Source organism: Pezoporus flaviventris, unplaced genomic scaffold, assembly GCF_033815535.1.
Source record: "Pezoporus flaviventris isolate CSIRO_AGI_PZ_B2104156 unplaced genomic scaffold, CSIRO_AGI_Pfla_v1 ptg000007l, whole genome shotgun sequence".
NCBI classification, from domain to species: domain Eukaryota; kingdom Metazoa; phylum Chordata; class Aves; order Psittaciformes; family Psittacidae; genus Pezoporus; species Pezoporus flaviventris.
Window position 1 is genome coordinate 37,317,392 of NW_026892555.1, and position 13,087 is coordinate 37,330,478.

Consider the following 13,087-nt stretch of genomic DNA (forward strand, 5'->3'; position numbering starts at 1 on the left):
ATGCAGGAACCGAACACCACCCTTCCGCAGCACGGCCCAGTGTTGCTAAGCAGTGACAACACACTGTCTTGCTCTCCCCATCCACCTGGTTGTACCCAGATTATCTTGTAGGGGAAATACAATGAAATACAATTTCCTCACGCCACTGAACAAGCACCATCCAGAAAGATACCATGCAGCACAGCATGGGAAAAGACTCCAAACTAATACAGGAGAATGAAAAACTTGAACCACCCTAACTTGAAAACATGGTCACTGTTGTCCCCATACCTTCACCTCCAGGATGAGAGAAAGCTTCAGAGAAACCGCAGAAAGCAATCTGTAAATACGCAAGTGTGCATTTGACAGAATTTGCAATTTGATGCTCAGTGGCAGACACCATTTTCTGCAACAATAAAATTCAAGCTCTGAGATAGTCTGTGTGTCAGGTTATGTATTTTGAAAAGCAAAGAGCATATGCTGTTGAAGGAAACTGTCAACTGAGCATCAAATATCTCAATGGACTGATGTATATATTAAAAAATATGTTGAATATCAACTGTTAAAAAAACATCTTTATGAACTGATATACTACTTACACCTTTCCCAGCTTAACACGCATCTTAGACCCGTACACGCAAATACTTTCGTAGCTTGTTTAAAAGATCTATGTACCTGGGTCTCTCAATGTATACAGACAAAGTCAAATATTTACTTTTAGATAGTTAATCATACTTTTAAAAGCACAAATATCTGATGCACTTCACAAAATTAGAAATTAACTAAAAATGAAAATTTTGAGCAAAGGTTAAGTGTACATCACCCTTTTAAACAATGGCGATGTGGCTTCTACCCTGAACACAGTAACTTACAGAGGGTTGTCACACAAGTGGAACAGTATGTTTAAATGAAAATAAATACCACATGGCAAATTTACACTCTCATTTCCATAAACACTGATGGGAAAAAAACCCAAATTCACTTTTGGCTCAATAGGCCATCACATGCTTCATTTTGGAGCCAAAAAAATCTCATCTTCTATTTCCCTAATAGAAAGGATACCTAAAACATAATTGTAGTTATCTCTTTATTGACTTGGTTAGCTTCCTGGTTCCTCTGACATTCACAAGAAGTTCTACAATTATTATGAACTGTTGTCAGAAACTGTGTATATGTTTACCTGCATCAGATTATCTTTTACTCATTAACTGATCTATAGGTAAAAAGGCGAGTAATAGGCTTGATAATAGAATATAAAAAATCTGTATGGTAACACCAAAAATAAGTATTTGTCCTCTCTAAAGATAACAATTCATCACTTTGTGCTTCACTATATAATACAGAAGACTTGGTATTTAAAGCTAAGAATAGAATCATAGAGTGCCTTGGGTTGGAAAGGACATTAAGATCATCCAATTCCAACCCCCTGCCATGGGCAGGGACAGCTCACACTAGACCAGATTGTCCAAAGCCCTATCATCCAACCTAGCCTTGAACACTGCCAGGGATGAAGCATCCACAACTTCCTCGCGGAACCTGTTCCAGTGCCTCGCCACTCTCATAGTAAAGAATTCCTTCTTTGTAGCTAACCTAAATCTCCCCTGCTTAAGTTTAAACCCATTACCCCTTGTGCAGTGGTGTTTCAGACCACTGCATAATCAATCTCAGCTAAGAAATGCATAACAAGTTTATTAATTCTAGCTCTCCTGGCATATGTGGTTGCAACCTTTCCCTAAGTTTATGCAAAGAAGTATGGGTGCAGGATAACATGCACAGTGAGAGACTATTAAGATGACAAAAACTACCTGAAATATCTTTTTTTTTTTTTACAATTAATTAAAAAATTATCCAAATACCCTAATATTTGTATTTATAAAAAAGAAGGAAAAAAAAAAAAAACAAAAGTAATGTAAAGTTTATCACCCAATTGAGTTTCACGAACAGGAAGTTTTGTCACACTAAACTGAAAACAAGCAAAACATTCATATGTACTGATCTGTGCAGAGGCCATAATTGTCTGCAAATTAACCCCCCCAAAAAAATCAGCTCCAAAAGTTTCTTCTGTATCTTTCATCAGCACCATTAATCAGGCTGAGAGAGATCTGGGGCACAGGACAGACAAACTTAATTCTTCAAACATCAGCTTTTCTAATCCAAAATAAATTGTTTGCATGGATCAGAAATAACACTCTTCTGCTGTTGCTTTTGCTCACATTTCATTATACTCTACATCCTTCTGGAATATAGCAAGATGGAAGGTATAATTCATGCTTGTGTTAGGACACCATTGCTTGCCAACCTCTTCACCAGGCTGCTTTGACCATTCTTAAAGTGATCATCAGACTCAACACCTCTCCTAATTAGAAGCAAAACATCCATAACCTGATGTGCAACAGACAAATACAACGGATTTCCGTAATGCTAGCATGACTATTTAGGAGTCTCATACTTTCCCCATCTCAATTTACCTCTACACTTTCATGAGGAAATTCTTAATTTTAATGTTCACTCTGATCTGAACACTGACAGCAGAAGCGAGCCAGGAACTGGCAACTTAACACAGCTAATGACAGAACACATAAAAGTTGTCATATATACTTTTTCTATTTCCAGATTTTCTTTACAAGAAATAAGGTTTGGACAGAAAGGGATAGGTCTGCAGTGGACACGAGGAAATTATCAATGTTAGCCAATGACTGGCATTCCTGCAAAAAGGCCCTTCACCCATTAAAGCAGTGTAGTTACAAGCCCCTGATATGCATGTTTCTGACATTCTGCTTCTTGATTTCAGAAAGTTTGCAAAGCTAATGCAAGAAGAAATATAAAGGTTACAAGCAAGACCTTGCAGTGGTATGTTAAATCTACAGAACAGAAAATTCAGCACCATAACTGCAACAGTGACAGAACACTTGAAAACTCAGCAGCGCCGCACACAGATCAGCAGGTAGTAAGACTGTAGAGCAAAATTCTGATAAGGAATACTTCTTTTAGTAAAGTATTCACCACAGTGATTTCCAGTTCTCACCTTCCTGGTATGCCATTTTAAAACAACACTGAAAATACCTGAATACCTGTGTATCTGTAAAAAGACCATGAGAACTATCGTTTTATGCATCTGAATTGTCAAAGGCTACACTAAGAGCATTACCTGAACCCCTGGGTCATCTTCATCTTCAGGATGAGGTGATGGTGGTGGAGTTTTTTCCAAATCTGAATTTTCAGAACCTTCCTTTCCCTTGTTACCTTTTTTCTTTGCAGTGCTGGTTTCTGAATCTGGTTTCTTGCTACTGAAACAGAAGTATTTTTAATCAATATTTGTACAAAAAAATGTAAGCAAAAGGCATCTGACAAAACAGTTAATCTGCAAGATGTTTGTTGTTAGTGATTTCATTATTTTCAATTGCTTTCTTGAAGTATTTAAAAACAACTGTAAAGTCAATGATGCATGGGCCACAGCTATATATTTCCCATTCTTTAACAGACATTTTGCCTCTTCCCTTCAAAACCTTAGGCAGCGACACTGAATATGTATTCAACAAGAAACTCAAAATGAGACTCTGCCCACTTCAGAACCTGTGCTTTTCGAAAGCAATGTTTGGGCAATCTGACACACGTGAAGAGAAACAGAATTATGTGTGCGCTTGCCTTGATACTAACCGTGTGGACCAGATGAGTGGAACCAGAGGGAGCATTACCAAAACAAAGAACCAAATGAGATAATAATTCTGTTTTCTTCTAACATCCCTGCTATTTCCAGGCTTAAAAGGTGCTTTTGTGCCAGCTCTGAGGGCACCCCCAACAGCCTCAGTGCATGCAACCGCTGCTTGTATGGGAGCAAAAACCATCCAGCTGGTATCTTAGCATCTACACAACATGAGAAATCTATATCCACTGTGACGGCAGAGACAGGTTCTGGGGATTGTTTCTCCCCCTCCTCCCCCATGGAAACGTTTTCCACCTGAGGAGCTGGGACCACAACTCTCCAACTGCACTCAGAAGCCTGAAAATGGGTGAAGACATCAAAATCACATATCAAAACCCAGCTTTAAATACACTGCCACCAAATCACTCACTGTGACAATCTTGAGCATTGTGGGAGTGAAATTTTTAAATGGCAACAAAGAAGAATCAATAGTAGAAGTTAGCAATTTTAATTCACATTCAGCCTTTGAGTCTGGCATGGGTTTTTGCTAGCCATTTTCCCCCTGTGTGGTCAACCATCCCCCAGGCCTGTTACTGGTTTGACAGGCTGCCTGTGGAAAGTTGCTAAGACATTTGAGAGCAGAGCAGAGTTACGTACTGGTACCCGATGAACGGTGAGTACAGGCTGCCAAATGTTCTGTCACTTCCATAGGGCTTCTGCACCCTCGATGTTTTAATTTCATGCTGAGGACGCTGCCTGGAGTTTGGTTTTCCTTCGTAATTCCCAGCCTTGTAACTCCTCAACCAACCACCAGCTTTACTCCTGTCCATTTCAATCAGTGCATCAGCCCACCGAAAAGGCCTACGTTGGAGCTGTCATTTAAAACTCCCCAATACATTTACACACCGCTTTGGGAGTGGGACAACTCAGGCTGTGGTGTAATAATACCGTTTTTGCAGGCTGTTTTTAAACTAACGCTGATTTAAAATGAGTAAAAATAGCGTAGAGTTTGCAAATGAAAACTGGCTATGAGTTCCGAAAACGAGTTTGTGTTATGTGGCATTACAGGGTGCAATACATCTTTCCTCACCGACAAAACAGCAAAAAACCGCCCCAAACTGTGACAACTGGCAGATAAATAACTCAAAACGAGGCGGTGGGTGCAGCCTGACCCCGCGGAAGGCGCGCGGCTACCGGCCGGGCCCTGAGGGCGGGCTGTGCCCGGCGCTGACCGGCCCGCCGTGCGGAGCGGCTCGCCTCGCGGCGGTTGTTTCCGCTCTAGCTGCCACCAATGGCACAAAGCCGCAGCTGAAGCGGGGCCCCTTGCCTTTCATCCGCGCGCCGAGAGCGCTGGCGTCGCCCCGGCAACCCGCGGCCACGTGACCAGCACCTGCTCCGCTGGCTGGCGGCCACCGACTGCAGCCATCTGCTTCCCTCAATCAGCGCCCGGGCGTGCCCGGCACCTGCGCGGCCAAGGCCTGCGCCCCCCCCCCCCCCGCCTCAGCTCCCCCCGCTGCCGCCTTTCATCACACCACCGCGAAACCGCTTCCAAAAAACCACCCCCCTTCCAAAACCAACTTTACGTGTTTCCCCGATTGTGTTTAGCTCGGAGGTTAGCCTGACCGGGCAGCCGGGGGGCCGCCACCAGGTAAAGCGAGCTGACAGGCCGGCGCTCCGCTCGCCCCTGACCCCAGTAAATCTCTGAGGCACGCAATTAAGTTCAGCAGTCGTTACTGCCATGCCCTGGGTGCACCGCTGCCTATGAATAACAGGCTTAAAGTCGGGAAGAATAGCGTGGCCGAGGTTTGATAAAGTACTAGCGTGCTGAAAGGCCGGGAAACGCTAACAAGGGCCAGCCTGCCTGCCCCGGGCCCACCGACCCACCGCCGGCCATGGTACTTCCCAGCCGTGGAGGCCCAGACAAAGACCCTCCCAGTGACTCCAGCACTGCCCGCAGGCCCACGCCGACAAAGGTCTCTTTCTAGCCTCTGTCAGACCCTTCCCGCTCTTAGCTTGGAGGCCCTGCCACAACGAACGTTTCATGACCTATATATACTTCCCCCACGACCCCAGCCTCAACATACGGAGTCGCTCTCAGTAACAACGTATACACGGACGAAGCAATTCAGACGCAGTTTCTAATCCCCCCCCTTTTCTAGGCCAGTTAAAAACAGGCACATGAGAGAGCCACCAACTTGGGGAGAACAAAGCCTGTGTGCAGCTCCACTGAGAATTTCAGATTTTAAATTCAGCAGAAGAATTGCTCTTTTAAATGAGTAGCTACAGTTTCTTTTCAAGGAAAGACAGGAAGGTGAAGTACAAATAAACCATAGAGGTACAGCACTGTCCCCTTGAGCAAGGCAACATGCTGCTTCCCAGTACATCACACACCCAGCAGCTTCACCTGGCTGGCTGCAGCATCAGCAACTGCTGTCCCATCTTCCCACAGAGCCAGCATGATTTGTTCCTTAGTTAAATGTACCCACTTTTGACTCATCCTTTCCACTTCCTAGCAGATCATACTCGGGCCATTCTGGAATGGAGCAGAATGACTTTTCCACATATAAGCACAGGCAGGTAAAAACCTGTCCTTAGATACATTGCCATTACCATTAATCTGTGTGTCAACACTTAGCTCTGGATGCACATCTGACAGTACTTTCCAAATCTGGCAATGAGGACAGGGAGCTGTAAAACACACATTTAGGCAACTACCTCTCATATTTGTTTTTACATATGCATGAATGCAAAATTTAGCTAAGTCTCACTAGAGACAAGATAGCATCCAGTCCCAAACCAAGAATTAGAAACCTGGGAGAAACTAAAGCAGTATTTGCCACCAAAAAAACACTAAAATATTTTATATCCGTCAGTTAAAACTAGTCATTCTATTCAGGTGATACAAACACAGACATTTCAGATTAGATGTTTTACAATCTAGCTGTCCCAATACCACTTTTTGGTTCCATCCTCTTATCCCCTAGGACTGCACAGCACAGCACACTGACCAAAGGGGATCAGTAAGAAGACAACCCACAGAAGGTCAGATGAGTGAACAAGGAGAACAGACTGAAGAGGAAAAACGCAAGTAGGACAACTGACAAGAAAGCTTGAATTACACAATTTGAGGACAAGCATCCAAACTTCAACAATGTGTGTTGTGTCAGTTAGTCAAGCTGCCACCTACAGAGCTAGGTCAAACTCCAGGAACTTACAGGGCCAAACCATATGACTCAAAAATACCCCCAAAAGCATGGCATGCTTCACAGGATTAACAGGGGAAGTAATTAGCTTGTATGTTTACATTGGGCTACTACTTCATCTGATCTGGGTAACTTGACAGATCTGTTTATTAGTGTAATTTATGACAGCTATCACAATTTGGATGATGATTTTTTTCTGTAATTTAAACATATAAAGTAAGTCAGACAGACCATTGATCCCTATTTTACCATTTGGCAATACTGTCCTGTGACAAATGCGTATTTGAACCTGGCTTAGAAAAAAAATTACACATGCACTGTGGAAATTAAATCCCACTCTCTCAATATTAAGTTAGAGATTTGAGGCTTTCTATACTACCTTAACTGAGGAAAACAATTATTATTTTTTAAAGCTCCTAGTGTAATCAAAACCTTTTTTCTTTTTAACTAGTTTTTATATGTCACAAAAGTAGGAAAAACAATAGGGACAATAAGGGTTTTTCCAGCCTGAAATCTCAGCCACATACTCATAAGTATGCTTCAGTAACAGCAAAGCCCAGAAGACCTGCCTGCAGCAAAGGCAAAGGTAAATATCTGGCAGCTGTGCTGGTTCAAAAGGGAGATGAGGACAGGTGTGAACAGGAACAGCCCCAGTGGACGAACACATGGAAATCTCGCTCGATTTCCTGTTCTCTCCCACAGGCAGCCCCTTCCTGCCCCGCTCAGGATGATCCGAGCTTGGGAGTGGAAACTACCACCACAGCTCGGGACCTCTCTTCCTGTCCTCCAGCTCCCTAGGGAGCCGCGTCTTGCTGCCCGCACTACTCCCCTGCGCACAGCCTCTTCCCGCTTCCGTGGCCATGAGCCATCCCCCTTCCGATACAACAAACAGCAAATCTGTGCGCCAAAAAAAGTCAGTCTCCACCTCCCTCTGAAAGAGGTAATTATGCTCATGCTTAGCACTCCTCTCGTGAGCAGCAACACACTCGCCGTACCCTGCATCCCAGGCTGCTTGCTGCATGTGTGGGAAGGACGAAGAGTTTCCCCCCGCGACAGACAGGTGAGGAAGCAGATAAGGGCAGCCCTGCAAAGCGCAGCACGCTGCTTTGAGGAGATGGGAGGAGGGACAAGCTCCTGCAAAGAGCTACCATTTGACCTTCCCTGCTTCTCCCGCCGTTATCAGTGGCTACTCTCTAGGGTTTCATAGGAAGCAGTGGGAGAGGTATCAGCTGTGCTGCAGCGTGATCTTCTCAAACAGGTGGTCCTTATCTCCTCCAGGGACAGGCACAGGAGGAACAGACATCTGAGCCATGACTTTGCAATTCAGTAGGACTGCTTGCCTCTCCCTGTCCATCTACTTTTGGAAAAACCTGCCTGCTTTGTATGTGCCCAAAGCTGGCTCCATAACATTAACAGCCCACATAATAGCACTCACACAACTTAATGAAAAACCCTCACTTGTGATCCTAGGTGTACCTATATTTTGCTTTCAAACCTGACTAGTTTGGTCCACAGTAGATTTATTTTGCAAATGTTTTTTTTTTCAACCACCCCTATATTTGTATTTCTGTATTGGCAGGATTGGGCTAACACCCACTACAAGTGTAATAGCATAGTATTAAAGTGTAATGTTTGTTTCAAAATCACCTAGTATGTAGTATAACATACTAGCAGCCCATTTGGATATTTTCTTTCTTGTTAAGATGCCACAGGACATGCAATTCAAACAAGCATGAAATTAAGTAGTTTCTTCCATTCTCCCAATCTGACTGTTATCCCTCATGTGAAGGTGCATTTCAGAGAGCCAGGCTGCTCTTTTTGTCACAACTTACACCGAAGAGAGATTACACGTGAAGGATACACTTTCTGTTCTTTTGTTGTTGTTTAAGAAAAGGATTGAACTGTTACTCAAAACTGGAACTGAAATAGCAGGGTTAAATTATGAGCTATATTAAATTACAAAATGGTTAATATACTTAAATAACAGACTCTTTTATCTGTGTGTATACTCTAATACAGCATGTGTCAAAATTAACTATCAAAGGCTTGTTGTGTTCTATCCTAAAAACTGTTGCCCTTCAGTAAGTACATCTTCTATGTCTGACTTTATTTACCTGGACTTTACATGAGTGCAAAACGCTTCTATTAAAACTATTAAAAAAAACATCTATTAAAACTATTAAAAAAAAATCTGATTCAGGAATGAAAGCTGTTAGTTTTGTACAGAATACAGAAATCTAAAAATCACACTACTGCTTTCAGTGCTTAAAAGCAAAATACTGAGCAACAGAACCAGTAGTAGTAAATATATGCCAGACACTAACTTGATAAAAGTATTTTAGTTCCACATAATCATCCATAATCTGTGTTACCTTGCATTAATCTCACTCATCTCAGCTGCTGTAATATTTCCTTTTCAGAGTTAGGGCAGCTGAAATACTGTGGCTCAGATGATTAAATGTTTGGACTGCTAATTTATTTAAAAACTTGATTCAGGGATCTGCCAGCGGACAGGTTCCCCTGTCTGTGATGCTGCCAAAGTAAGCAAAGTTCTTTCACTGATTTAACATTCTTTGGCAGCACAGCATCCCAACACAGTCTCACAGTTCTTCAAAGAAGTTTGATACTGAAGCTGACAAGACCACAAAATGAGAACGATTTTGATTTCAGGAGAGCATTTACTAACAGAGACACAAACCCATTATGGAAAAACTAGGACTTTCTCCACACCCCCGAGTTAAGCATAAGGAATAGCGAATGCTGGTCCAAACATGTTTCTCTCACAGGTAAAACAACAGGACTTAGTACTTACTAGAATACTCATTTAACCACCCAGGGACAAAAGTCATTGCAGGGGAAAGAGAATAAAGACTCTCCTACAAATACAACTAAGAAAGCAATGATTTCTTCCTTCAAGGGAAACGATCTTCCCTTAATCTGCATGGCATGCCCCAAGATGTAGGGAGATGCACAAAAAGATACTAGGATTGAGTGGATGAGACAGACTAGCTCTGAAGGCTGATGTCCAAAGCAGCCAGAGGAACCCATGCATGGTTTTGAGCAGGCTCCTTCTAACCATTCCTCTTTGAGCTTCATCGTAAAGAGTTTGTAAAACTGCACTAACTGAGAACTCCTGCAGTAAAAGCTTTTTTACTTAGTGGCAAAAATTGTTGGGAGATGCTCAATACCATGACAATATGGCCTGGTCAGTCTCTAAATCTTTGGGTATAGGGAAATGGAACAAAAAGGTTATTTTGGTTGATACGGTGTTTGGGTTTCAAAAACACATACTCGGAGATACATAATTTCAGTTTTTCTAAGCTGTGAATTGCCATATATGTAAACCCCATTCTCAGACCAGTCTGGAACACAGCCAAAGCAGCTTCTGCAATAAGTAAACTATCATTTACTGACCAGTTACTATAACCTGTTCAGGACAACATTTGATTTTACTAGGCAGTGTTTGTAAGTTCTTCAGGAAACATTGTCTCTGCTAGTACGGAAACTTCTCTTTCTTGCTACAGGAACAAGTACTGTCCATGGCCCATTTAGCCATATAGCTGTAACAGACCTACCCAAGAGTAAGTCTTGTAAGCATATATGCAAAGCTGATTCATTAACCACAATTTTTAAACCCTATACAAATGGATTTTGCAAAGTGATTTGGATTAACCAAGTCTGGCTGTGTTTCCATCTGGAAGTTATATTTTATAATGCTAGCCACATCCTGAAAAACAGATTCAGATGTTTGGAACAGATTCAGAACAGTTGTAAGAAATTCTAGGTACAAATGAAAAAAAGAAAAAAAAAATGAGCTTTAATGTCTTTTTCCTCTCAGATTTCTTTCAAGTAAGCATTTATAATCATGGTGTTTAGGGACTTGAGGGGTAAGGAAAGAATCTATGTTATTATCTATGACGTATTTACTCATGTGTAACAGCAGTTTGTTCTTTCTCATACTGCTCTGTAGCATTTTAAGCCTATCCTGATAAAGGGACACGCTGAGTGAGAACAGGTAAGAAACAGAGTTGAAGCATCTGGTTTATCCACAATGAGTTTCTGCTAGGAAAATTGTCTTTACATAAAACAGCAAAATGAATATAATTCCTGCAGTAAGGATATGTCAGTATTCATATAAAAATGCCTTTTGAACAGCAGAGCTTACAGCTCATGGGTTGTGTCGGTGTAAAATAGTGTCTGTAAGGGTTGTACAGCGTGTAACAATATGAAGTACCTTACTAGAGAGAAAAATATCATCAAACCTGTCTACTCTAAGCCTTCATCTCTGGATTTGGTCAAACATACATTAATGTTGAAGCAATTTAATGTTTTAGTACACAAACCACACACAAGGACAGATAAGCATTAGCAGAGAGTCAGTTTAGAAATCTAACACATCCAGAAAATTTTATGCCTTGAGAGAAAAATTAACCTTCTGCCTTTCCAGCTTGTTTAAAACAACTGTGAAGCCATAAACAGGAAAGCCAAACAAGAGGAATGTGCCCAAGCGCTTCAAAAACATGATGTTGTAGATGGTAGAAGGCAAACGACAAAACAAGATTTCCTCTCCACCCACACCATTTAGCACAGATGCTCTAGAAATCCCACAAACACACAGTTTTTTTTTCTGATCACATACAGAAGTTTCCTGACTTACCTTGTCTTTTTGCTGGTCTTGGGTTTTGGCGTGGTATTTTTTGCTTTCTTTTCCTTTGGCTCTTTTGGGGTCTTAGGGACTTTGGGGGTCTTGGGTTCCTTCTTTTCCTTGGGTTCTTTAGGATCCTTCGGTTCTTTTTTTGTCTTGGGCTTTTTCTTTTTCTTCTTCTCTTCTTGGGAGCAATCCACTGAGTTTCTGCTTAGATTCTGGCTGTCCAGTCCCCCAGGGAAGTCTTCCTTACCAAAACCTTTACTTGGACCTTCTGCAGCAATGTGATTGTTTTTCTTTTTCTTTTTCTTTTGCTGTGGCTGTGGCTCAATTGCTGGCAGATAATCATCGCTTTTCACAAGCTGGGTATTCGGTCCACTAACCTGAGTCATATCCGGCACTGGTTTCTCTAAAAAGGGTTCCGACGGAGAATGCTGGGAGAGACAAACAGAAAAAGAATTGGAGATTTGCAACTTTTATTTCTACAACTTTACTCTTTTGGAGCAAGGGGTTACAGACGGAGAAAATACTAAGCAGAAGTTTAACCCAGTAGCATGTTTGACACATTGTACAGTAAAATAGTAAACCCCAAAGCTATCTGCAGTTAAAACATGCAAAATGACCAGAAATTCTTGATATAGCAAGAGTAAAATCATTATAAAGCTTGTGTGTAAAGTGGAACCATAGGAAATATTTAGAGTCTTCAACATTCAGATGCAAAAGGAAAGCAACTGTTATTTCAAATATCTCAAAACAGTTGTTAGTAGAATGAATAACTTGGTACAAATTATTCAGTTGCACTGGAAGTTTGTTTCTAGACATGCAAAGGAAAATACAGTATATTCACAGGCTGCATTCATAAAAAATTAATCAAGGCAATCTATATTGGTACAGCTGTGACAGGAGGTATTTTGAATCAGCACGTGAAGGATTAAGCCACTTTAAAATGAAATATAATGCAACATTTTATGTCAAAGATCCACAGCTCCCTACTTGTGATTGAAACAGATTTGTTCCTGCTACAGATTGGACAGAGAATTACCTTAAGTGTTTGTGAACCTGAAAAAACAGTCTGTTTTGAAGTTTCTACAGTGTATCAGGATTATACCAGACTTACAAAGTACATGAAAACCTAGGTACAATTACACAAATGTCAAGTGGCTGGTCTAAACATATTGGTTATATTTGCAACTTTTTTCTTCTTAATGGTTCTATTCTGCACAAAGATCCATGAATCTGCAATGAAAAAAGGTCCAAGCTCTACCGTGACTCTGAAGCATATTGAAGCTCTAACCTGCTTCTCCTCTCTGCCTGCCTGCAGCTATAAATGCAACATGACAGTGCTTTTCAAGAAGAAAAGTAATAGCATGACACTACTGCTGCTTTTCTTACAACCACATATATGGTCAAACCATCTCCCACCCTCTCTGTTTCTTCTCCCCTAAAAAATTAAGCTGGGATGATTCTAGGTAGAAGAGTTCTGCATTAGTCATGGTCATGAAGTCTACCTGTTCAACTGGAGAGAAAAAATTTAGAATCAGAATTAGATTTAGAGCAAACCAGAATTTTACTTCTAGGAATAGCATTACACACACTTAGGCACTGCTATTCACATTT

The 13,087-nt window shown here is 41.5% G+C and overlaps 1 protein-coding gene across 6 annotated transcripts in view; it reads right to left on the reverse strand.

Moving 5' to 3' along the window:
• Positions 1 to 13,087, reverse strand: part of CHD7 (chromodomain helicase DNA binding protein 7) — a 135,288-nt gene that overhangs the window by 50,506 nt on the left and 71,695 nt on the right. For 5 of the 6 annotated variants that reach the window (XM_061448411.1, XM_061448410.1, XM_061448413.1 and 2 more), the window contains 2 exons: positions 11,483 to 11,904; positions 3,128 to 3,266 (listed from right to left, as the gene is read on the reverse strand). In XM_061448411.1, coding sequence (XP_061304395.1) covers positions 3,128 to 3,266; positions 11,483 to 11,904 — 561 coding nt within the window. The remainder of the gene's footprint in view (positions 1 to 3,127; positions 3,267 to 11,482; positions 11,905 to 13,087) is intronic. The other variant, XM_061448412.1, reaches the window with a different exon arrangement.